At 42.8% G+C, this 24,447-nt stretch overlaps 1 protein-coding gene across 2 annotated transcripts; it reads right to left on the reverse strand.

The window, feature by feature from the left end:
* Nucleotides 1-2,837: 2,837 nt before the first annotated feature.
* LOC123946689 (phytanoyl-CoA dioxygenase, peroxisomal-like) lies at nt 2,838-23,811 on the reverse strand. 2 transcript variants are annotated; one of them, XM_046012335.1, is made up of 9 exons: nt 23,555-23,811; nt 20,150-20,208; nt 18,298-18,408; nt 17,502-17,670; nt 14,483-14,564; nt 12,898-13,079; nt 9,985-10,134; nt 6,623-6,757; nt 2,838-3,153 (listed from the first exon to the last, which is right to left on the reverse strand). In XM_046012335.1, exons 1-9 carry the CDS (start codon nt 23,690-23,692, stop codon nt 3,100-3,102), a joined length of 1,080 nt encoding a protein of 359 aa, XP_045868291.1. In that variant the 5' UTR covers nt 23,693-23,811; the 3' UTR covers nt 2,838-3,099. The 2 variants fall into 2 exon arrangements, with proteins under 2 accessions (XP_045868291.1, XP_045868293.1); XM_046012337.1 differs by lacking the exon at nt 6,623-6,757 and having other exon boundaries at nt 23,555-23,707.
* Nucleotides 23,812-24,447: the final 636 nt, after the last annotated feature.

Here is a 24,447-nt window from a genome sequence, read left to right on the forward strand (position 1 = left end):
ATTTTCATAGACAACTTCTTCCACTATATCTTCTAGACTTCTTTCTTTTTCCTCCCCTTCAGGGATTCCAATAATTCTGATGTTGGAATGTTTCATGGCATCATTTATTTCCCTGATTCTGTTTTCATGGCTTCTGAGCTGTTTGTTCCAGGCTTCCTCCTAATCCTTTCTCTCTATCTGTTTGTCCTCCAGATCACTAATTCTATCTTCTGTCTCAGTTACCCTAGCTTTTAGAGAATTTAGATTAGATTGGAACTCATTGAGAGCATTTTGAACATCATCCCTGGTGGCTTTCAGTTCTGCCCTAACATTGTGAACATCATCCCTGGTGGCTTTCAGTTCTGCCCTAATCAATTCTGTTTGATCATCCATGGCTTTCTCCAACCTAGCTATTGCCTGGATAATTGTTAGTCTGAATTCCTTTTCCGACATATTGTCTATGTCGACCGCCATTAGCTCTGTTGCAGAAGGTCCGTCCTCTGTATTTTTCTTCTGTTGGGTATTCCTCCTCCTAGTCATTTTGGTAAGAGATGACTGAACAGATGCAGCTGGATTTATCGATTGTGGTGCAGTCAAGGTTCACCCTGGAACGCTTCTGTGCAATCAGCGTTCCCCACCCAAATGAGAGAAAAAAGAAAAGAAAAAGAAATAAAGAAGAAGAAAGAAAAAAAAAAGGAAAAGAAAAAAGGAAAAAAAGAGAGAGAGAGAGAGAGAGAGATAATCAGCTCACTTTAGGGTACAGCTTAAAACAGCGCCTCCTCCTCCCTCCCCGCCATCTTGACTCCTCCAGTTTCATTCTTTTGCATGCAGCTCTCCAGTTTTCCCAACACCAGTTGTTGAAGAAACTATCTTTTTTCCATTCTATGTTCTTGGTTCCTTTGTCATCATAGATGCATTGTTTATATATGTGTGGGTCTTTTCTAGACTCTCAATCTGTTCCATTCATCTGTGTTCATGTTAGTACCAGTAACATATACTTTGACTATAGCTTTGTGATGTAGTTTGAAATCAGGGAGGGTGATACCTTTCCTTTTTATTCGTAAGATTGCTTGTAGTTTGGGGATCTTTTCTGATTCCATACAAATTTTAGAATTATTGCTTCTACTCTGTGAAATATGCCAATGGAATTTTGGTAAGTATTGCACTGAATCAGTAGATTCCTTTGGGTAGTGTGGACATTTTAACAATATTAATTCTTCTCATCCATGAGCACAAAGTTTCATTCCATTTATTTGTGTGTTCACAAATAGAAGAGGATCCTTCCTATTTGCTTTGGTAGAAGGGGATCCTTTGGTAGAAGGGGATCCTTTGGTAGAAGGGGATCGCTTTGGTGTGCACTTTGAGTACCTCTTATACTCCTTTGAGGTTCCTTTCCAGGCAAATAAAACACTCCGCCAGGGTAAATCCCCTTTCCACCCACTGTGAAACCAGCTGTTCCTCATTCTGCCGAGATGAACTGATAGTCCCCTTCCAGCTCTTCATTTTGCTGCTGACCTGCGCTTCCACCTTTTCCAGGTGGGTCCACACAGACAAAACGATCCATCCTAACTCATCCTGGTGCCGTCTTTGTGCCACATCTAGTCCTATTACACAGAACAGATGGTTGGGTGTTTGTGAAATGAATGAATGCACAAGAGGGACACAGATAAAATGGGTGATGAATTTTTTCCTGATTGACTCATTGGCATGCACTCAAAAATGCATGAGGGAAGTAACAAATTGTGCTATCTGGTTTTCCTATTGAAGTTTATTTTTGCTAATTTATTTTACATTTGAAATTAGTTTTAAAGGCTTTTTGGTGGAACAGAGCTCCATATTTGCTGTTTACACAGGCTTTCCTCATGTACATTTTTTGTCCAATTACTCCGTAATCCATTTCCTTAAGCCTTGTCAGGGATAGTCTTGCCTTCTTCCGTTTCCAGTTGGACCTGAGCTTAAACAGGCTGCCCTCACAAAGAAACGGACAAAAACAGTGAAACTCGATTCAGGAAAACCTGTGCTTAGCACATTAACAAGAAAGGGACTCTTGTTATTTCTTAGCAAATTGTTATTTTTAAAAATGAAGACTATATCTCTTTGCTGCCCCAACTTGTGTGTAAATCTGGCACTGAATAAAATAAAGCCCCCTCCATGAGGCTGCAAGGTGGCTCAGTGGATGAAGCCTGTGCCTTAGGCTCAGGTCTTGATCACAGTGTTCTGGAATTGAACCCCTTGTGGGGCTCCCTGCTCATCAGGCTGTCTGCCTCTGCCTCCGCCCCTCCCCACTGCTCAAGCCTCTGTGTGTGTGTGTGTAGGTCTCTCTCAAGAAATAAATAAATAAATAAATAAATAAAATCTTCAAAATAAAATAAATTCTACCAGTTCATGCCCATTAGAATCCTAAACGATCTAAAATTTCCCCTTTAGTTTGAAAGAGTTTAGGTTTCATTCATAAATGCTGAGGGTTTTCAGCTGCCTTACCCAATAAAAAATATCAGATGAAGCCACCTTAGACTTCCTTCTTCAGGAACAGAGAAAAACAACTTGGAAAGATCCAGTCTTTTTTTTTTTTTTTTTTTTTTTTTTTTTTTAAGGAGGCTGTCTGGGTTGGAGAAGTCATGCAAGGAATCCTGTGTCAGAGCACAAGCATCCCCCTTATTTCGACTCCACAATGCACTTCATTACACGTGCCCGTGTTAGATGGTGTTCTAGATCTGAGAAGTCTCTCATGCCATGAAGTCAGGGGGTGGTGCGTTTTCCAGAAGAGGGATGCAAGAGTCCATGTACCCTGAATTTCAAAGGATACCTTTCTGCTTGGGCAAAGAGCTAACCGAATAAAAGAAACTGAGGGAACACACTTAAATTAGACATGAAACACATTTATTAGCTGCAACCCTCAGGTTTCCAGAAAACAGTAATCAGCCACTGTTACATATCTTCCTCCATGGAAGCAACAGCTCTGCACGCAGAACTAACCACATACCAGCAAGTACCTCATCCTCCTGTCATGATTTGGAGAACAACGATAGAAAAGATTAGGATAGCTTGTTAAGAAAACATTTTCCCCAGGCACGTTGATTTGTTCTGGTTTTCTCTCAAAGAGCTCAGCGGATGGCTACCTCATAGGTTGGTCCTCTTTCCTTTCACCAGCCGCACTCTAAATCTAAGCACATCCTGGAAATAAAACCAAGCAGAATCAGTTGAGGGAACACAGGGATCTGTTCAGCACGAGGCAAAGTAGATTTCAAGCATCTGCCAACAGTTAAATGGAAAAACTCTGCACAGTAGTCCTCTCAACGGGTAAATCAACCATATTCTAAGACTCCAAATAATGTACTTGCCCACATCTAGAATAGTGTTGACCAAACTAAGAGAGCAAGTTCCCAGAAGGTCAGCCTGTGTTATTTAGCGCTGCTGTTGCCCACAGGTGTCTTCAACCGGCTGAGCACAGTGTTTGGTCACAACAGTCCACACTGCCCCTTGTCCAGCGTTCCTTTAGACACTGCCCCATTTACAGTGATCTGCTCCTAAGTGCAAATGATGGCATGAGTTATGGCTTGATTTGGGTTTTTTTTTCCCTATGTTCTTAATAAAACAATTCAGACTTTTTTTTTTCTTGTTTATTTTTGAGCCAATAGCTAGAGAAGGTGGATAAAACGGTTTTGGAATTGGACCTGACTCCAAAATGTAGCTTTTCACTCACATCACTCAGGCCAGCCTCTTGGATTTTTCAAATTCTCCCTAAGAGCATGGAGTGAGGGGTTCTTGGGTGGCTCAGTCAGTTAAGTGTCCGACTCAGGTCATGATCTCAGGGTGCTGGGTTTGAGCCCTGTTTCAGGCTCCTCGCTCGGTGAGGAGTCTGCTGGAGATTCCCTCCCTTTCCTTCGTTTCTGCCCCCGCTTGTGTGTACTCTCTCTCCCTATCAAACAAATAAAGAGATCTTTTAAAAAAAAGTGAGAAGGGAATCCATCAGAATCCTAGAGGAGAACAAAGGCAGTAACCTCTTCGATATCAGCCACAGCAACTACTTCCAAGATATGTCTCCAAAAGCAAAGGAAACAAAAGTGAAAATAAACTTTTGGGACTTCATCAAGATCAAAACCTTCTGCACAGCAAAGGAAACAGTCAACAAAATCCCACGGAATGGTTGAAGATATTTGCAAGTGAAAGTACAGACAAAAGGTTGATATCCTGGATCTATAAAGAACTCCTCAAACTCAACACACACAAAACAGATAATCATATCAAAAAATGGGCAGCAGATATGAACAGACACTTTTCCAATGAAGACATACAAATGGCTATCAGACACATGAAAAAATTTTCATCATCACTAGCCATCAGGGAAACTCAAATTAAAACCACATTGAGATACCACCTGACACCAGTTAGAATGGCCAAAATTAGCAAGATAGGAAACAACACGTGTTGGAGAGGATGTGGAGAAAGGGGAACCCCCTTACACTGTTGGTGGGAATGCAAGTTGGTGCAGCCGCTTTGGAGAACAGTGTGGAGATTCCTCAAGAAATTAAAAATAGAGCTTCCCTATGATCCTGCAATTGCACTGCTGGGTATTTACCCCAAAGACACAGATGGAGTGAAAAGAAGGGCCATCTGTACCCCAATGTTTATAGCACCAATGGCCACAGTCGCCAAACTGTGGAAAGAACCAAGATGCCCTTCGATAGACGAATGCATAGGGAAGATGTGGTCCATATACACGATCGAGTATTATGCCTCGATCAGAAAAGGTGAATACCCAACTTTTGTAGCAACATGGATGGGACTGGAAGAGATTATGCTGAGTAAAATAAGTCAAGCCAAGAGAGTCAAGTATCATATGGTTTCACTTATTTGTGGAGGATAACAAAGAACACGGAGGACATGGGGAGATGGAGAGCAGAAGGGAGTTGAGGGAAATTGGAAGGGGAGGTGAACCATGGGAGACTATGGACTCTGAAAAACAACCTGAGGGTCTAGAAGGGGATGGGGGGGTGGGAGGTTGGGGGAACAAGGTGGTGGGTATTAGTGAGGGCACATGTTGCATGGAGCACTGGGTGTGGTGCAAAAACAATGAACACTGTTATGCTGAAAAGAAAAAAAAATAACGTGATATATGTTTAAAAAATACTTCTTAGGACTTTGAGCAAACAATAAATTTCTATTATGGTTGAAAATTTAAAAAAAAGTGAGAATGACTGATGCGCTGGGATTTGGTGAAGTAAGACTAGAGATATGGAAGAGCTCTCATTACTCACAAAGAACTATGTAGCAGAAATTAATATCATTATTCTAAGTAAAGCTGAGGAACTGTATCTGCAAGACTAACATTTTCAAATAAATACAGGCGGGGCACTAGGGTGGCTCAGTCCATTAAGCATCGTTCTTTGGCTCAGGTCATGATCTCAAGGTTCTGGGATCCAGCCCCTCATTATGTTCCCCACTCAGCAGGGAGTCTGCTTCTCCCTCTCCCTTTGCCTGCCGCCCTTCCTGCTCGCCCTCTCGCTCTCTCTCTCAAATAAATGAAATAAATACAGAAGGCAATCACTTACCTCAACCTGACAAACCACAAACATAATATATGCATTTTTTTCCTGCTTTAAAATTCAGAGTGTTGTACGGAAGCCCCACTTGACAAAATATGATGCATTTTAAGCACTGGACCAAGGGAGAAGGACAAGATGGTCTACCATCTACAGTGTGAAATGAGAGCCTTTGCAGATATGGCACAGAGTCATAGATGCTAAAGGGAGAAGGGGCAAGGGAGAAGTCAGATTCTTAAGCTGGGAAAGAGTTTCAGAAGATGACTCCTCATGACACAGTAGCTTAGTGCTGGTGTATGGAACTCTTCAGAGTACTGGAAGGCTCTGAAGTTATCATGACACTCAATATCCTTGGGGGTCTCCCCCATAGGAAATGCATGCATTTATGATTAATGCGAAATAAATCATAGGATCAGCTTCTTGGTTTAGCAGCTAAAAAGGGCTCATTTACAAAGTCAAATGCTTATTTCTGCTTTGACTACAGTTTGTCTGGTGACCATCATCATCAGCTTTGAATGTTCTAGTTACAAAGAATTTACAAGTGATGTGTATTAAGTAGAAAGGGGTATGAAATAATGCCTCTATCCCCATTGATAAGCCTCAGAGGCTTCTGAGGTCTGCTCCATGAAACTCCACATGCCAACTGACCCAAACAAAACCTGCTTAGGAATGGCTTTCTGGGAGTCTCCTTGGATTTGTAGATATGTAAATACTCTGCCCTCTACAAATAAAGGAGGCCTATGGGTGAGAGCCCAAGACTCTAACTTTCCTTTTGTGGATTCAGAAGGTAGCCTTTGTCCTTCACTTGCTCTCCTCCAGATCTGTTTTCTGTTTCCACCTGTCCATCCTGGAACAGAACAGCCCGCATACCACAGGGTGGCCAAAGACATAAAAAAGCACGGGGCGCTCAGATGCCCAAGCTGGGGAAGCGCGTGCAAACTGAAATTCACTGTCATTCTTATTGGGTCTCATTAATGCTTCTGCAAGGCACCCTAAACAAAGCACATTATCCTTCTAAATTACAACAGGTATGAGAGTTGTTAAGCATCTGAAGACAAGAAGACCAAAAAGTCTTAACCTATCATCACAGAAAAACATACCTGCAGCCTGGTGTCATCTGGAATTCCATATAATGTTTTTGCCATCTCTGAAATATCCCTCTCAATGACTTCTTGACTGGTGCCTTTCACTTCAATGTAGTGGCAGTCCGCACTGGCGAAATGGCAGGAAATTGCCTGTGGAGAGTGACAGGGTTAATACTGGAAAAAACCCATTCCATTAACACCAGCAACCGAACCAGAAGACTTCTTTTAAAAAGTCAGCTCTTTCACTCAGTGTTTGATTTCTAGAATGTTCCATGCTGTCCTGTATTAGTCTCTTCAGGGTTCAGTATCTTTTTTTCCCCAGGTACAGTTTAAATCTGACTGAGAAATATAAGAGGTTTTTAGCTCCCTACGATACTTGTTTGTAAAAGGGGCGGGGAACATAATGACATGAGTAAGAGGACTTTAACTTTTTACATGTGATATTTCTAGTGTGTGGATGTCCTCAAGTCCTAAACAGGCATGTGTTCCAGGGTTCTTCACCATTTTCTTAGTCAGGGAAGTTAGTTACTCAGTTGAGTTTGTGGTGGGTTGTCCTTTCAATGGCTACGGATCATGAAAACCACCACCCACAAAAATAACTTGCAAAGGACAATAATATACACACTACCCCCTTTGAAATAAAACAGACACTTTGAGTCCAATAGCATCACATACGAACCCAATCTTGTTTCTGTCTGAAGATAAGATGGAGGTTACTTGGTTCTCCCCATTCTTGAAAAAGTTACAAGCTAATCTAAACTTAAAACTCACTTTCCTAGTTTCAGGTTAGTTCTCCTGAGGTGCCTGTCTACTGAAGGGACAGCCTGCTTTGCCCAGAACATTGAATTTCTATGCAGTGGAGTCACAAACTCCATTTCCCACAGAAGCCCCCACACCATACCAAGGAGGAGTGACACCTGAGGCCAAAGAGGAAAAGGGCACAACCATATGCAAGTGATTTTGTATTTTTTTTAAGGGTTCATAGTTTCCCAAACATTTAACTAGTTGAAAAACTATTGAAAAATTTGAAACGTGGGGGTATTAGCATTCATAGTACTTGGGGTGTTTCATGTTATATAACTTTCATTTTCATACAGTAATCATTTCATACTCAGCTTTTTAACATGGAATCTTTTAATATGTAGCTATCCTATCTCAGTTTATGATCCTGATCATGTAGCACGTGTTATAACTTTCTGACACATGTAAACGCTCAGATTATTGTCTCAGCTTCTGTTTTTTATACACACACATAAACATGAATTTCCATTTTTCATTCCACGTTGAATTTTGGGGCTAAGGATACACGATAAAGGGCCCAAGCTAGGGGCACCTGGGTGGCTCAGTTGGTTAAGTGTCTGCTTCAGCTCGGATCGTGATCCCAGGGTCCTGGGGTTGAGCCCCTTATCGGGCTCCCTGCTCAGTGGGGAGCCTGCTTCTCCCTCTCCAGCTCCCCTTGTTTGTGTTCCCACCCTCGCTATCTCTCTCTGTCATAAATAAATAACAACTTTTTTTTAAAAAGGCCGTGAAACTCTGGAACACTCAAATTATTTATGTCACTGTGGCTATACCTCTTGCTTGCACACTTTCGAGGGCCATGTTGGTAGAGAGTCCATTCTAGTCTTTCTTAAAATGCTGGCATTGTGCCCATCATGCATATATTTTTCTTTTTTTTTATTGTTATGTTGGTCACCATCGAGTACATCATTAGTTTTTGATGTAGTGTTCCATGATTCCTTGTTTGCGTATAACACCCAGTGCTCCAGGCAATCTGTGCCCTCCTTAATCCCCATCACCAGGCTCACCCGTCCACCCTCCCCACCCTCTGCCCTTCTAAAACCCTCAGTTTGTTTCCAGGAGTCCCTAAACTCTCATGGTTCATCTCTCTCTCTGATGTCTCTCCCTTCATTATTCCCTTCCTTCTCCTAATGTCTCCATGCTATTCCTTATGTTCCATAAATAAGTGAAACCGTATGATAATTGACTTTCTCTGTTTGAACTTATTTCACTCAGCATAATCTCTTCCATTCCCATCCATGTTGATGCAAATCCTTTCTGATGGTTGAGTAATATTCCATTGTGTATGTGAACCACATCTTCTTTATCCATTCTTCTGTTGGAGACCATCTTGGCCCGTTCCACATTTTGGCAATTGTGGACATTACTGCTATGAACATTGGGGTGCATGTGGCCCTTCTTTTCACTACATCTGTATCTTTGGGGTAAATACCTAGTAGTGCAATTGCTGAGTCATAGGGTAGCTCTATTTTTAATTTTTTGAGGAAACTCCACACTGTTTTCCTACGTGGTTGCACTCATCTGCATTCCCACCAACAGTGCTCCAGTGTTCCCCTTTCTCTACAACTCCTCCAACATTTGTTGTTTCTTGCCTTGTCGATTTTTGCCATTCTAACTGGCAATCTTCTGGAGGATTCGGAGATACCACCTCACATCATGGATATTTTTTCAATTAGTTTTGATTTTCTAAATACTGCCCTAATATTTCATTGAACTTGAATGCTGAGGGGTTGGTTTTTTTTTTTTTTTTTGGCACTGTTCCCCCACCCTCATTAAATTTTGATCCAGAAGAGTGTCTTCCTGCCTCATCTTCATTATGGCCCTGTAAAACTGATGGAAATATGAATAAATAGAGGATGAAAACTGGAAACTAACCCTTGACCTCAGGGAGACAGTGGTAGTTGGTGTGAAAACCTGGAAGGTTTCACTCAGCACCCTAACACTCCCCAATATTTAGTATGGAGAGCCATGTTCTATGGGGAAATGTAAGTCCACAGTACTGTCAGATCTGTTGAATTTTTGAGAAGCTAGAAATCTGGGACTATGAGAAATTTTGTCAGTTTTAAATCATTAGGTGTTTAAAACATTCTGAAGCTAAAAACGACTTCTGGGACTCAGGGATGAAAAATATGGCTGCCTGTGAAATCTGACGTCTGGGCAGCCAATTCAAAACATTTGCTTAGAATTGATCATGGTTTTCCAAACAACAAAGCTATTATAAACCTTCCTCTTAGTGGTTACTATGAGCTATATACATTCCAAATTTTATGATTTTTATATGTCAGCCTTTGTTTCTGCCTCCAAAAGCACAGGCTATGGGCTCCCAAGTATGTTCTTCTTCTGAAGCAATTCTATGAATGTTCATAATTCATTATCAGCAGGATGAGGATCCTGAGCTCACCTGGCTTCTTACTGATATGAGCAAAAAAGCATGAGGTAGCAAATAGATTTCCTGGTAAATAAACCAGACTAAACACCAGTTTCGTTCAATGTCACAAATCTCATGAAGTTTCACATATCTTGACATTTTTGGTTCTAATGTATTCATCGTTGGAAACTACAGTGATGAGAAAGCATACCTTCCGGTATCCTTGAGTTCTGTTCCAGCCAGATCCATGGATGAGTAAAGGATGAAAGAAAACAGTGTCTCCCTTCTCCATCACAAGATGCACTCGGGGGCAGTTTTCATCATAGTCCTGAATCCCGTAGAACATTATGTTAACTCCTCCCTAGATCACAGAACAGAACCAAAACTATATTTGAGGAACCCAACGATTAAGAATTTTATCAATGACTCATTAGGAAAAGCAAAGGGTTCCTAAGTTCTGCCAAGAGAAAGACATAAAAAGATTCTTTTTTTTAAAAAAAGATTTTATTTATTTATGAGAGAGAGAGATCACAAGTAGGCAGAGAGGTAGGTGTGGGTGGTGGGGGAGCAGGCTTCCTACTGAGCAGAGAGCCCAATGTGGGGCTTGATCCCAGGACTCTGAGATCATGACCTAAGCTGAAGGCAGAAGCTTAACCCACTGAGATACCCAGGCGCCCTGAAATAAAAAAATTCTTTTTTTTAAAATAAAATGATTCTTAAAAGCAACTATAAATATGCAAACCCTTGGGGCACCTGGGTGGCTCAGTGGGTTAAACCCTCTGCCTTCCGCTCAGGTCATGATCCCGGGATCCTGGGATCGAACTCCAGGTTTGTCTCTCCCCTCAGCAGGGAGCCTGCTTCTCCCTCTCCCTATGCATGCCTCTTTGCCTGATGTGATCTCTCTCTGTCAAATAAAGAAATAAAATCTTAAAAAAATATATATAAAAAAACTTCTCAGACATCTGGTTGTAAAAATCATGGATTTGGGGGACCAAATGAAGAATTTCAAATTTCTACTTATCCGTCATTACTGAATCATAAATGAAGATCTAGACCAACTTTGTATTTTGCAGTTAACATGGGAGATCCCCTTTCCAGCATGAATCTGTAATCACACTTTCCCAACATGATATTCTTCTCCCCCATAACTTTGCCGAAATCATTCTTCTATTATTCAGGAGTACCTCTGGGAAGCAAACTCTTTTCTCAAGCCAGAAGAGACAAAATGTTCAAGTTTCCTCAGCTCAGAAAGCACTCATGTCACAACCAGAGTAAAGAAAGAATAGTACATTACAACACTGTGCTTTATTAGAACTACTTCCAATGTTAGTTATTGCTTTAAGTAATGGTTACGGGGGGACCACAGTATCCTAGTCCCCTTCATAAGACTGTCCCACATTCTTCTGGGGGAAGGATTCTTTCCTGCTGGACTGTGTTGGGACTTTCATTCAGTGTACTTCTCTCCTGGCGAGGTGGATATGTAACCTCTGCTAAGTCAATCTGACCTCCCACTGTCATCACTTTGTATCTGAACAGAGGATCGATCAAAGGCATTGGTCATGGTCAAGGTTCAACTGCCCCCACCAGGTGCCCCATCCTGACTTCCCACTGTCACACTCCCACTTTCCTGCTTACCAGAGTCAGCCAGCCTTTCCATGGACTCAGCATGTGCCTGTGCCCCTCCAAGACACTCTCTTTGGCTTAAGTCAGCCACAGCCCACTTCTGTTACTTGCAACAAACGTTCCCTAAAACTCAACTCAGTTTTTCCATAAACCTCAACAGTTTATGAATCTCACAATTTCAGATTTTGTGTCAGAATCCAGACTCAAAGAATTTCAGTTGGCACTATTCCTCAGAGTAAGAATTGTAACTAATTGAGACAGAAGTCCTGAAAGCCATATTCTTTGCTTCCCAGAAAAAACCCACATGCATTCTTCCCACCTGAACAACATGTGCTCTTCTGGGCTTTTCAGACTTTATTGTCTGAGGCCTACAACACTCATCGTCGTACTCTGCCTCTGGACTCCTCACTTCCAGTACCTCCTGCTCTAGATCTCAAGATTATCATTCTTGAAGAGCCGATTTGATCTCACCATTCATGGGTTCAAAAGCATTCAATAATTCAATCAATAAACCATGCAAGATACTACTCATCCTTCCCCAGAGCCTTCGCTGTTCTCTCTAGCAGGGAGGAGATGATTCCTCCGTTGACTTTATCCTGACATCTAGCAGTCAGTGGGTAAGAATTACTTGGCAGCTGATACAGGCATCTGGTGTCGTGGGTGTTTATGTCTGACCTCTGCAATGAGGCTTGATGATTTTAGGTCCTAAACAGCGCCTACCAGAGATCCCCACACTGGTCAGCTTTCCAAAACTTGTTGAAAGAAAAATGATTATTCTACCTGACATCTTTGAATTTTCCCTGATCCTGGTTGCAAAACCCAAAACAATGTTTTGCTAATAAAGGAAATGCCATCTCATTGTTAAAGTTCCGTATGGAATCTGATCTAAAATTAAAACAAAAGGGCACCTGGGTGGCTCAGTGGTTTAAGCCTCTGCCTTCGGCTCAGGTCATGATCTCAGGGTCCTGGGATCAAGCCCCGCATTAGGCTCTCTGCTCAGTGGGGAGCCTGCTTCTCTCTCTCTCTCTGCTTGCCTCTCTGCCTACTTGTTACCTCTCTCTTTCTGTCAAATAAATAAATTAAATCTTTAAAACTAAATAAATAAAAATCAAAACAAATCAATAAATATTCTGGTAAAGATTTATCTTCTAGGGCACCTCGTTGGCTCAGGGAGTCAGATATCAGACTCTGGATTTTGGGATCAGGTTATGATCTCAGGGTCACAAAATCAAGCTGCATGTTGAGTTAGTGCTCACCAGAGTCTCCATGTCCATGTTTCTCCCCGTCTGCCTCTTTCGGCCCACGCCACCTCTCACGAGTATCATGACCAAATATCATGAGCTGTCTCCCTTTATCCCTGTCTCTCTCTGTGTTTGACTCAAATAAATAAATAAATAAAATCCTAAAAAAGAAAAGGAGGGAAGAAGGAAGGGAGGAAGGAAGAAAGGAAGGAAGGAAAGAAAAAGATAAGGAACAAAGGAAGGAAGGAAGGGATTTATACCTCCCACTTGGGATAAGCATGTGGCTTTAGGTCGCCTTTGTGACTGCCCGGGAGCACACACAGGCATCCATTGTTCCGGTCGATGTGCTCCATGGCTGTCCAAACACCAACTATGTTATTGCTGGGCCTGACGGGGAAATAGTGCAGATCCTGATGCAAGGGGTGGCGGGATGTCTTCTTGCCTGAAACAGAACCTGCTGTTAAACCACTCTTGAACCTCAGAATTCATCTCCTCTGCCTGAAAACCAGATCAGTGACTATCCCTCCAAAACTCAAAGATGTGAAACCACACTACAGACAATCAGCCTGGAGAGATAAGCACCAAACTGGAATATCAAATCGACAGGGTGACTCCAGATCCTACACTTTTTTTCTGGGTCTCTGACAGCCAGGGATTCACACCATTCTCTGGCAACTCATAACATGTTACGATCTCTATTGTGCTTTATTCCTTTGTAACTCTGGTTGGTGGACAACCAGGATGTTCCCAGAAAAGTTTGGTCAACTGAAGAGAATCACCAAATTTGAAGTTCCCCGTTAGCCCTCTAAGTGGCTGACCCAAACACTATCAAGTAACTAAATTAATAAAAGCCTTCCAAGAAATTCTTCCCGGAACTAAGAGCACTTGGTGGACAGTCACTATGTAGAATCAGAGATCATAGAACCACATTTACGTGGTTCCCTGTTTTGCACTCTGAACTTGGTACTGTTCCCCTATGCCCAACCCCAACCTCTCTAAGCAAGACATCCAGGGTAGGGAGATTTCGTCGTGCTACACTATAGCCTAGTCACATAAAGCTCTCCTGGCCCCTTTTTCTCCAGAAAAAGTGGAAAACATAAAGAATTCTGAAGGACCAATTTATTACTGCTACTAGAGTAGAATTTCTCAGCATGGACCAAGAGCTGTTGGCTTTAGAATTGCAGATTCTTGAGGGTGCCTGGGTAGCTCAGTCAGTTAAGCATCTCTTGATTTCAGCTCAGGTCTTGATCTCAAGGTTATGAGTTCAAGTCCCGTGTTGGGATCCACGCTGGGCATGTAGCCTATTTAAAATATTTTTTTTTTAAGTGCACATATCTGGGTTTTAGCTTCCAAATCAGTTTCTCTGGGAGTGAAATCTTAGGAGCTACATTTTAGCAAGCACAAGACATTTTAAGTCAAGTGATGTACGTGATTTATAAGAAAGCTTTAATTTTGATAATAATAATATCTTGAATCAGGAAAACAGAATTCACACCATCATTGGTGAGAATACTTAACAAAGCTTAGGGATGATAATTATAGTAATAGAAGCCTAGGATATATGAGCAGTCATGTTTATAAAACCAAACTTTTGAGAAGCAAGCTAGTCAGTTGTCCAGAAATCCAACAATAACCCTACAGTTAACATCTGAAATCGCTATTCTACCTCACTATTGTTATGATGTATGCTATTTTGAGACAAATAAAAGGACATATATATTTAGTTATACAAATTTAGCTGTTACACACACAGCTAGAGTTAGAACACCTTAAACTCTCTCATTTCCTCTTTTTTTTTTTTTATTGTGGTGGGGGGGCTTCTTCATAACAAATAAGAGCCCTTACCAGAATCTGGAGGTTTGTTTATCAGCATTGTATGCAGGGCCACAATATCAGGTCCAGTGAAGCACTCCACATATTTCAGAATCTAAGGGAAAAGAAGAAAAAAAGTTTGATGAGAAATCCAATGCACAAAAGTGGCACAAAGTACAAGAGCCAAGATGCCTTCATTCAACATCTGGTAGGAGCAGCTGTGTTGCTCAGTCAGTGAAGCTTCCAACTCTTGATCTGCTCAGGTCATGGTCGCACAGTCACAGGATCAATCCCTGCAGTGGGCCCTTTGTTCAGTGGGGAATCGACTTGAGATTCTCTTCCTCTGCCCCTCCCCTCCAAATAAACAAACAAATATATATATATATATATATATATATATATATATATATATATATATATATATTTAAAAACCACTTAGTATTTCACAACATTGCAAACAAAGCTTGAAAGCAGGAAAAAGTTGTAACAGCAAGTCTGCAACACTCTGAAATAAACAGGCTTTTCCAAGCCAGTAGAACCCTAACCAATTCAATGGAAAAGATGGTATTGAATCTCCAATTCTATCTGACTCCAAAAATGAAGCATATTCTACTGCTTTCTCATTGTTTGATCCTGTGTAGAAGGAATATTGGCAACTTGAGCAGGAAATGCTTGAAATGAAACCAAAATCCTAGAAGTCAGGCCTCCTATTTATTTGTTTATAAAGCATGTTAACTTTTGCAGTTTTCTTTGGCAGTATTTTCCTTCTTTCTTTTTTAAATCCCTAATCCCACCATGGGGCTCAAACTCAGGACCTTGATATCAAGGGTCTCATGGTCCCACAACTAATCCAGCCAGGTGCCTCTGACCAGTATTTTCTCAACCTCAGTGACACTCATGAGCCATTTTACCATTTCTATCCTACTTTACAGAGGTGCCCAATAGAGTTAGTCAATAACTTTTCCAAAATAACTTACGTCTTATCCTGATTAATAATATTCCTGAGGTCATAGGTTGGATGTGATGGTTATTTTTTCCAATACACATGAAAATAAATACCTAACTACTAAAAGCATGACCTACTGCCTAAAAATCATTGCATGAACCAGCAGGTGCATGGTTCAGATTTTAGAGGGGTGGGAAACCTGGATGTCCCTGTCGTGCTTAATCTACCCTGTGCTGCCTCTAACTTGAAGATTTTCCTCCTTGATGGATGCACACAACATCCATTTCCAGAGCAGGACTAGAGGTTGGGAAGTCATATCCCCTCCTGTCCCCAGCCCAAGGGGCTGGACATCATAGTTGGCTTACCTGTACACAGTCTTTTTTCTGAGGCAAATTTTCTTTCTTTTTTAAAATTATTTTAAATGTGTTTTATTTTTAAGATTTTATTTATTTGTCAGAGAGAGCAAGAGAGAAAACAGTAGGTAGAGGGAGAAGCGGGCTCCATACTGATCAAGGGGCCTGATGTAGGACTTCATCCCAGGACCCAGGGATCCTGACCTGAGCCCAATGCAGATGCTTAACCAACTAAGCCACCCAGGGGTCCCATTTAAAAAAAATTTTGTTTTTAAATTTATTTATTTATTTATTTGACAGACAGGGATCACAAGCAGGCAGTTAGGCAGGCAGAGAGAGAGAGGAAGCAGGCTCCTTGCTGAGCAGAGAGCTCAATGCAGGGCTCCATCCCAGGATCCTGAGATCATGACCTGAGTTGAAGGCAAAGGCCTAACCCACTGAGCCACCCAGGCGCCCCTAAAAAAAAATTTTTTTTTTAAGTTATAAGTAACCTCCACAACCAGCCTGGGGTTCAAACTCACAACCCAGAGATCAAGAGCCACATGCTTGGGCCACTTGGGTGGCTCAGTCGGCTAAACACCTGAGTCTTGGTTTCAGCTCAGGCCATGATTTCAGGTCCAGAGATCCATCCCTATGTCAGGTTTGCGCTCAGCACGGAGTCTGCTTGAGATTTTCTCTCTCCCTCACCCTCTGACTCTCCCCCTCCCCCACCCTCTCTCTCTCTAAAATAAACACATAAATCTTAAAGAAAAAAAAGGTAGCATGCTCTACCAATGGAGCCAGCCAGGTGCCCCCCATGGGCAAATTCTCTAATACCACTTGGGGATATAATTTCTAGCATGTACTATATGCAATGTGTCCTTTAACCATTCTAAATAAATTGTTCATTAACTGTGATACATTGATGCAACACGATGTTATATAATAGTTTATAAGTATGATATAGATTAATGTATACGTGATATAGAAAGATGTGTAAGATGTACTATCAGTGTAGAAACTACACTTGTAAAGTGGATAACAAGTATGTTCCCACGTGACGTGAAAGGTGGGGGTAGACACATGCACCTGCAGAGCCACGAAAGACTTCTAGTTGAATACACAAGAAATCTCAGCGGTGAGTGGGGCTGGAGTGAGAGACTTTCCTTTGCATCTCATGCCCTTCTGGACTATGTGGATGTCTTTGTAAATTGAACTACTCTTAAAGAATATTGATTTTTTAAAAAAATGAGTTAAAATCTGAACACAAACCTTAACCCCTACGGACCAGTTCATAAGACAAAAAGAAACAAAAAAAATGAATGTCCAGTGAATAGGATCTGCAATGTCCCTCCTGTTGATTTGCCCATAGCCACAGTGAGAGAGGATCTGTCTCTAAGGCAGAATTCCTGCCCTTCGCAACCAGGAATAAGGACCAGACTCCAGAGGAGGGTTCTCCATCTGCCCACTACTGTATTTGGAGCTGGATAAGTCATCATTTGGGGGAGGGGACCATTCTGCACACTATAGGATCCCTGGGCTCCATGAGCAGCTCACCCATCCACCATTCCTACCTCTACCCCGAGAGAAGCACACGGTCCCCACAGTGCGCCAACCCAACAGGCTCCAGGCACTGCCAAATGTCCGCCTCCATTTGAGAACCACGGCTCACCAACCACAAAACAGTGGGGCCAGATAAAGTGTAAGCAATTCCAGAGGCAAGCATGCAGGTGTGTTATTCACTTAAAAAGAAAATGCAGGAATGTTCTCGAACCTCAGGGAGAGTGCAGTATCTGAAGAGTTCCTTATCTTCTTGGAAATCCTGGATCTTTGAAACCGTCTTTTCAGTTGGAGTAAATTCTGACTTTGCAATGGTTACATCTCTCATTATCATCATTCCCTCTGGTTTCACCTCGCCTTTGCAGATCCTTTCAAACTCGTTCCTAGAGAATTAAATTGGCAGAGGATGTCATTACTGCAGGCTCCAGGCACCTGTCTGGCTAGTTCTGGGGAAAGAGTCTCAGAGATTGAGGAGGGTGGTGTCTCTGCACCAGACTGAACTCCAGGTCAGGCTGAGTAGTTCTGAGGATGGAGACGAGAAAATGACCAGCGCAGCAGCCCCTGTCTCCTCACTGTGAGGCTGGAGCTCACTGCGGGGACTCACCTCTTCCGTAGCCTAGCAGAACAGTGAGGAACCATCTGTGATGTGGTGTACCTAAGTAATAATGGCAAATAACTTCTCTCACGCTTACCATGGGCCAAGCCCCGTTCAAAGGCATCTGTGTGTACTTCACCTTATCCAGTCCTCACAACACTAGGGCATAAATATGATTATCTTCTCCATTTTACAGGTATGAAAACAGAAGTGTAGAAAGTACATTGCTCCAGGACACACAAAAGAAGAAGTCTGGCTAACATTAAAACCAGCCAATCTGGCTTCAGAGCTCATGTTCCTAACTGCTTCCCAATGAACCAGTCACTGAAAAATATCTGAACACACACGCTAATCTTACTCCCATTCCCATTGCAAATACAACATTTTTTTGTAAAACAACCAATGGTTACTGTACCGAAAGCGTTCAATATCACCATCAGACACCAAATTCTTAATGACAAGAAACCCATTTTCTTCATAAAATTTTCTCTGTTCTAGGCTTAGAACATTATTATCCCGAGTATACCTAAAGGAGAAAAAGGAATTACAAATAAGTGTAACTGAAAAATCATAACCCAACAACATGTATCAAGAGCCTGAGAAATGTTCATACTCTTCCACCCAGCATTTCTATTTTTTATTTACTCTAAGCAAATAGTCTGAACTTTTTTCTTTAAACAAGTCTAGGGGTGAGGGTTTATCTATTTTTTTTAAGTAATCTCTATACCCAATGTGGGACTCGAGCTCACAAACCAGAGGTCAAGAGTCACATGCTCTTCCCACTGAGCTAGCCAGGTCCCTAATCTGAACATTTTTAAAAAAGTTTAAAACTAAAATGTTAACTACTACTGTTACCAAAAAATAGAAGAATCATTAATTATATCCACTCAATGGGATAGGACTCGGGCCTTAGAAATGAAGAGGTTGGGGGCCCTGGGTGGCTCAGTCAGTTAAGCATGGGCTGGTTATTTCAGCTCAGGTCATGACCTCATAGGTCTGAGATCGAGCCCCCAAATGGTCTGTGGGCTCAGCGGGGAGACTGCTTGAGATTCTCTCCCTCAGCCTCTCCCCCAACTTGCAATGTGTGCACTTTCTCTCTTAAATAAATGAATCTTTTAAGAAAATGAAGCACATATAATAGCATGTATAGTACTTATTATAATAAAATACACCTAGATTTGTGTAAAACCAAGACACAGGGTACCTGGATAGCTCAGTGGGTCGAGCATCTGCCTTGGGTTAGGTCATGATCCCAGGTTCATGGGATCCCACATCGGACTCCTTGTTCAGCAGGGAATCTGCTTTTCCCTCTGCCCCTCCACCCTGTTCCAGATCTCTCACAGGCACGCAGTCTCTCTCTCTCTCTCAAATAAATAAGATCTTAAAAAGTGTACATGAAAAAAATGCAAATAAATTAAAAAACCACATTTTTTAAGTGATTACTTTTATGTAATGGAATTGTGAATGAATTTTTTAATTCCTTTTCTTCTCTTTCAAATTTATTTGATAATGACAATGTATGGTTGTTCGGGTAGGAGACAAATTCAATAGATTTTATCCTTTAAATTGTCTAGATCATATGCTCTCAGAAGAAATCAAAGGGACAAAATCCAAGTAAGTACATAGCATATGCACAAACTCAGATCACCCAGGCCATTCTTCTTGATTGGAAATGTGGCTCTATGAGAATACTCCATGGAGATCGATGTCTTCCCTCACAAAGGTAATTTAAGATAAACCAAAGATACTAGCTAAGATAGCAATAGGACCACAAGCCATTGGCTAACTTGAATGAGGTGTAACATGTCTGAATTTGAACTAAATCAGATTATACACCTCTGGTATTTTTCCTCTTTCTGAACTTTAAAATACATATAAAATTTAAGTCGTGTTCAAATTTTTTCCTACTTCTCGTTAGAATTTGTCCTGGCAACACATGATTTGTGTAATGAATTTTTGGTAAGAATTTATTTATTCTCTGTAGAGATAGGGAGAGAGAGAGAGGACAGGGGCAGGGGCAGAAGGAGAGGGTGAAGCAGATTTCGTGCTGAGCACAAAGCCTGACCCATGATGGATCCCACAGCCCATGAGATTCATGACCTAAGCCAAAATCAAGAGTTGGATGCTTAACCCAGTGGCCACCCAGGTGCCCCTGCGTAATGAATTTTCATCAGACAAAATAAGATGTTGTATTTTATATCTTAATTACCACTAGGAAATGCTTTATACACATTGTTTGGTTAAGAATGACAATTCGATCTACTTACTGGAATTGTGGAGGATGGAAACTGTTAGGAGAAACAGCCCCTGAAGTGGAGTGGGCTACCTAGGCAGTGAATTAAGGCAAATAAAATGAAATTTATGAGTCAACCTTTTCTAGAAACAACAGTCTGCCCTGAATTAGCTCTCATCAGGGAAGACTGGGTTACACACATAGCTGTGGACAGGTACGCACGGTTGTTTACATCATCTCATTTCATAGAGCCCAGAGAAGGGGCTGGAAGTCCCAAGACCTTCATCACCTTTCCTGCTGCTCAGAGCAGGAGAATGAGACTCACAGGGCTCAGTAACTGGGTCCAAGATCATCCAGCAGAAAATGCCTCAGGCCAGACTCGACCCATACTCTTTACTTCATAGCTTTCACCAGTTTCTTCCACATACTATTCCTTCCACTAAACTGCCAAACAAATAAAAATTGTAAGGTTCAAATCTAACAGTAAGAAGAAATGTGATCTTCCAAAGAGAAATTGAATTTAGTGGGAATCCATTCTGAAATACAAGAAACCATTAGGCTTGTTACTCTTTAAAAAAAAAAAAGTCTATTAAATAGTGGCTAGGCTCTAGGGAAAGTATGATCCACATAGTTTAGTATAATTTTAACTATCTTAAAGAGCTAGAAATTCTTTCTAGTTTTCTATCCAGAGAACGACAGAAAATTTACTTAGCTTCTTCTCAATTGTTTTCATTGTTTCTTTAGCTTAGGAGTGAGTGTAAGAATGTCATAACTCATTTTTTTCATGTTTTTGTCATGTCTTTATGTAACTGGGGACAGTATAATCCTGTTTTCCTAGGCAAAGAGTTAATGACCTTTGTCAGCTACTAGCAAGATGTGGTGGTCAGAAGGCAATATTTCGGTCCACATTCTTCTCCTTACCATTGTGTGTTCTGGTGGTGTTGACTGCTTTCCTCGGAGAGTTTGTTTAATGATGTGGAAATGTTTCACGTCCTAACTACATAATATTAGTAACATGAAAAAATGGGTGCAAAAAGCTATCTCTACAGGATGGCTGTAATTATGTAAATGCACAGAAAAGAAACACACCAAAACGTTGACTGATAATGGTCCGTGAGAGTTGGAATTACAGGTAATATTTGTTTTCTTCTCGATGCATCTCTGCATTTAAAAAATGCATTGTGTTTGATGCATTAAGGCCACTGCCTTATGCCAGAACCCACATCTCTTTAGAACCAGGTAAGGCTGGGAAGAGAAGTCCACATGATTTCCAGGATTGTTTTTTATTTATTTATTTTTTTTTAGATGTTTGTTCCACAGAGAGAGAGCACAAGTAGGCAGAGAGGCAGGCAGAGAGAGAGGAAAGCAGGCTGCTTGCTGAGCAGAGAGCCTGATGTGGGGCTCGATCCCAGGACTCTGGGATCATGACCTGAGCCGAAGACAGAGTCTTTAACCCACTGAGCCACCCAGGCGCCCCCAGGATTGTTTTTAAGCCCCAGCCATCCGCACGTTCACTGACTGTTTCAGCAGAGTTGTCCAATACCAGGGTCCCTGTCCTCATCTGTCTCTTTAGATTGAAGAGTACGAAGGAGCGCCTGGGTTGCTCAGTGTGTTAAAGCCTCTGCCTTTGGCTCAGGTGATGATCCTGGGGTCCTGGGATCAAGACCTGCATTGGGTTCTCTATTCAGCAGGGAGCCTGAATCCTCCTATCTCTCTGCCTGCCTCCCAGCATACTTGTGATCTCTCCCAAATAATTAAATGAAATCTACAAAAAAAAAAAAAAAAAAAAAAGGAGAATGAAAAGGAAAATGCCCCTAGCCATATTTCAAGTGCTCAATGGACACATGGGGCTCGCAGCAATGGATCTGGATAGTGCTGGTGTAGAACATCTCCACCATGGCAGAAGGTTGATAGGAGAGTGCTCTTCTAGGAAACACAGATGAAAAAGAAGCTCTAACCTCAACACTGTAGAGAAGCACCAGCAGGATCTGAATATTTTTTAATTATTATTATTTTTTAAGTAGGCTCACTGCCCAGCATGGAGCCCAATGCCAGGCTTGAAGTCACAACCCTGAGATCAAGAGCTGAGCCAGAATCAAGAGAGGTCTCTGAGACTGAGCCACCCAGGCACCCCAGAATTTTCATAGTAGTACCAGACTGGACCTGGAAATCTTCATTCTCGTTCCAGATACCCCCAGTCCCCATACGTTGGTGGTTCTCAACGGTGGGCATGTATCAGAAACAAGTGAGAACAGATTGCTGGGCCCCACTCCGGGGTATGTGGAGTCCACATGAGCCTGGGAATCCGCATGTCCAACCAGTTTCTGGGGGATGTTATTGTTGCTGCTCATAGGAGCATACTTTATCAACCACTGGTTTCGTTAATTAAATGTCTTTGGTCCAAAGTTTTAATGTCTCCTGGCCTGGGTTTCTGCGTTTCCACTGGTCAAATGAGATTACATAATCACCTTGATCCGCGAAAGATTCCAGGTTGACAGTGGTTCTGCTACATCGTGGCTGGTAGTAAAAGTGAAATAAAAGTAACAAGAGACATTCGTAGAATCATTTTTAGGAAGGACGTCAGGATCCTGCACACAGCAACATAGAGCCTAATCCCATCACTTAGGGGAAATCCCACGCAGTGTCCTCCTCGTCCCCAAAGTACCCCTTGAAAGAGAACACTTAATCGGAGAAGGAGAAACAATTCATAAAGCATCTGACGTCCGTGTCCTCTAGTGACATTTTCCAGGATACGACACGGATGGCGCACACATCGCCTCCGAGAGTAACTCCGAGACCAACCGGGAGAGATCTTATCCACTCGTGCGGTGTTCATGGACACCCTGGTGGAGCAGCACGCACAGCTCTCCTCAAGGAACAGCCAGAGGGTGCCTGCCCGCGCCACCTCCCAACCACCGCTGGAGCGCGCTGCTGGGAGTGTCCTCCCGCCCGCGGCGCTCCTGGCAGCCCAGCCCTCCGGTTTACAAACCGAGCGGCTGTGACTGTGCTTCGCGTGCCTCGGGCTCTGAGCGGTCAGATCATGCGCGGCCAAGTGCAGAAAACGCCACACTAGCTGAGAGCAGGCCCTCAGGAAGAACTTCCACCCTCCCTGGGCAAGGCAGGGAAACAGGCCCTAGGAGGGCCGGGAAGCCTGGGGCAGCGCCACATCAGCCCTTGAGGCCGGCATTGTCACGCGGCAGCCCCGCGGGCACGCCGGGTCGCGGGCACGCCGGGTCCCCCGCTGGGAACTTGGGGCTCCCCGCGCTGGGAACCCTCTAGCCCAGGCTCCCCTGCCTCACCGCCCCCTGGCGCCCGGAACTGCTGACACCAATACCGGACGTGGGCGCAGAGGAAGGGGGAAGAGTCGTCTGGCGGCTGTGCCCTGAGCCCTGGAAGCCAACACACTTGCAGCCGGAGACCAGCCCAGCCCAAAGGATACCTCGACTCCGGCCAAGCGGCGGCCCAGGTGTCCCAGCACCATCCGAAGGCGGGTGCCTGCGTGGGACTGGTTCATGTCTCCCGCGAGGATACGAGTCAGCCAGGCCTCAGTCTTCACTCCGACCGGAGGGCGGGGCATCGAACCGAAGGGGCCTGGCCCCGCGCTCGGAACTCTGGGAATTCCGCCTTGTAGGGCCTCCAAGGTCCAAGCACTGGGCCACCGTCCAGAGCGGACTTCGTGTCCCCGCGTCCAGCTCCTCCCCGATATCAGAGATCCTGCCACACAAAGCAGGGAAACTGATTTTGGAGGGTTTAGCAACAGGGTTAAGGTCGCCCAATGAGAAACGAGCCAAAACATGACCCACATTTCCAAACTCTTCAGTCTAGTTTACCCCACGTGTCTGTCTCTCTGCTGCTGAAGTAGCAATTCAGATGTTCAGCCCTATAAGTAATGTGCTGTTCAGAAAATGCGTTTAATATATTGGGAATCCAGTGTGAAATATTAGAAACCTGTAACGTGCTGCTCAAAAAAGGTGTTTAATTTGTTGGGAATCCAGTGTGAAATATTAGAAACACATTGGCTTTCATTGAAAAAGGAAAAAAGGTACATGAAATAAATGACTTTGTGAAACGTGTCTGATCCACATAGTCTAATATTATTTTAAATTTCCTTAAGAATTACAAGTTCTAGGGGCGCCTGGGTGGCTCAGTGAGTTAAAGCCTCTGCCTTTGGCATGGTCATGATCCCAGGGTCCTGGGATAGAGCCCTGCATCAGGCTCTCTGCTCTGCAGGGAGCCTGCTTCCTCTCTCTCTCTGCCTGCCTTTCTTCCTACTTGTGACCTCTGTCTCTCAAATAAATAAAATCTTTTAAAAACGGGGGAATAAAAAAGAAC

Source organism: Meles meles, chromosome 7, assembly GCF_922984935.1.
Source record: "Meles meles chromosome 7, mMelMel3.1 paternal haplotype, whole genome shotgun sequence".
In the NCBI taxonomy this organism is placed as follows: domain Eukaryota; kingdom Metazoa; phylum Chordata; class Mammalia; order Carnivora; family Mustelidae; genus Meles; species Meles meles.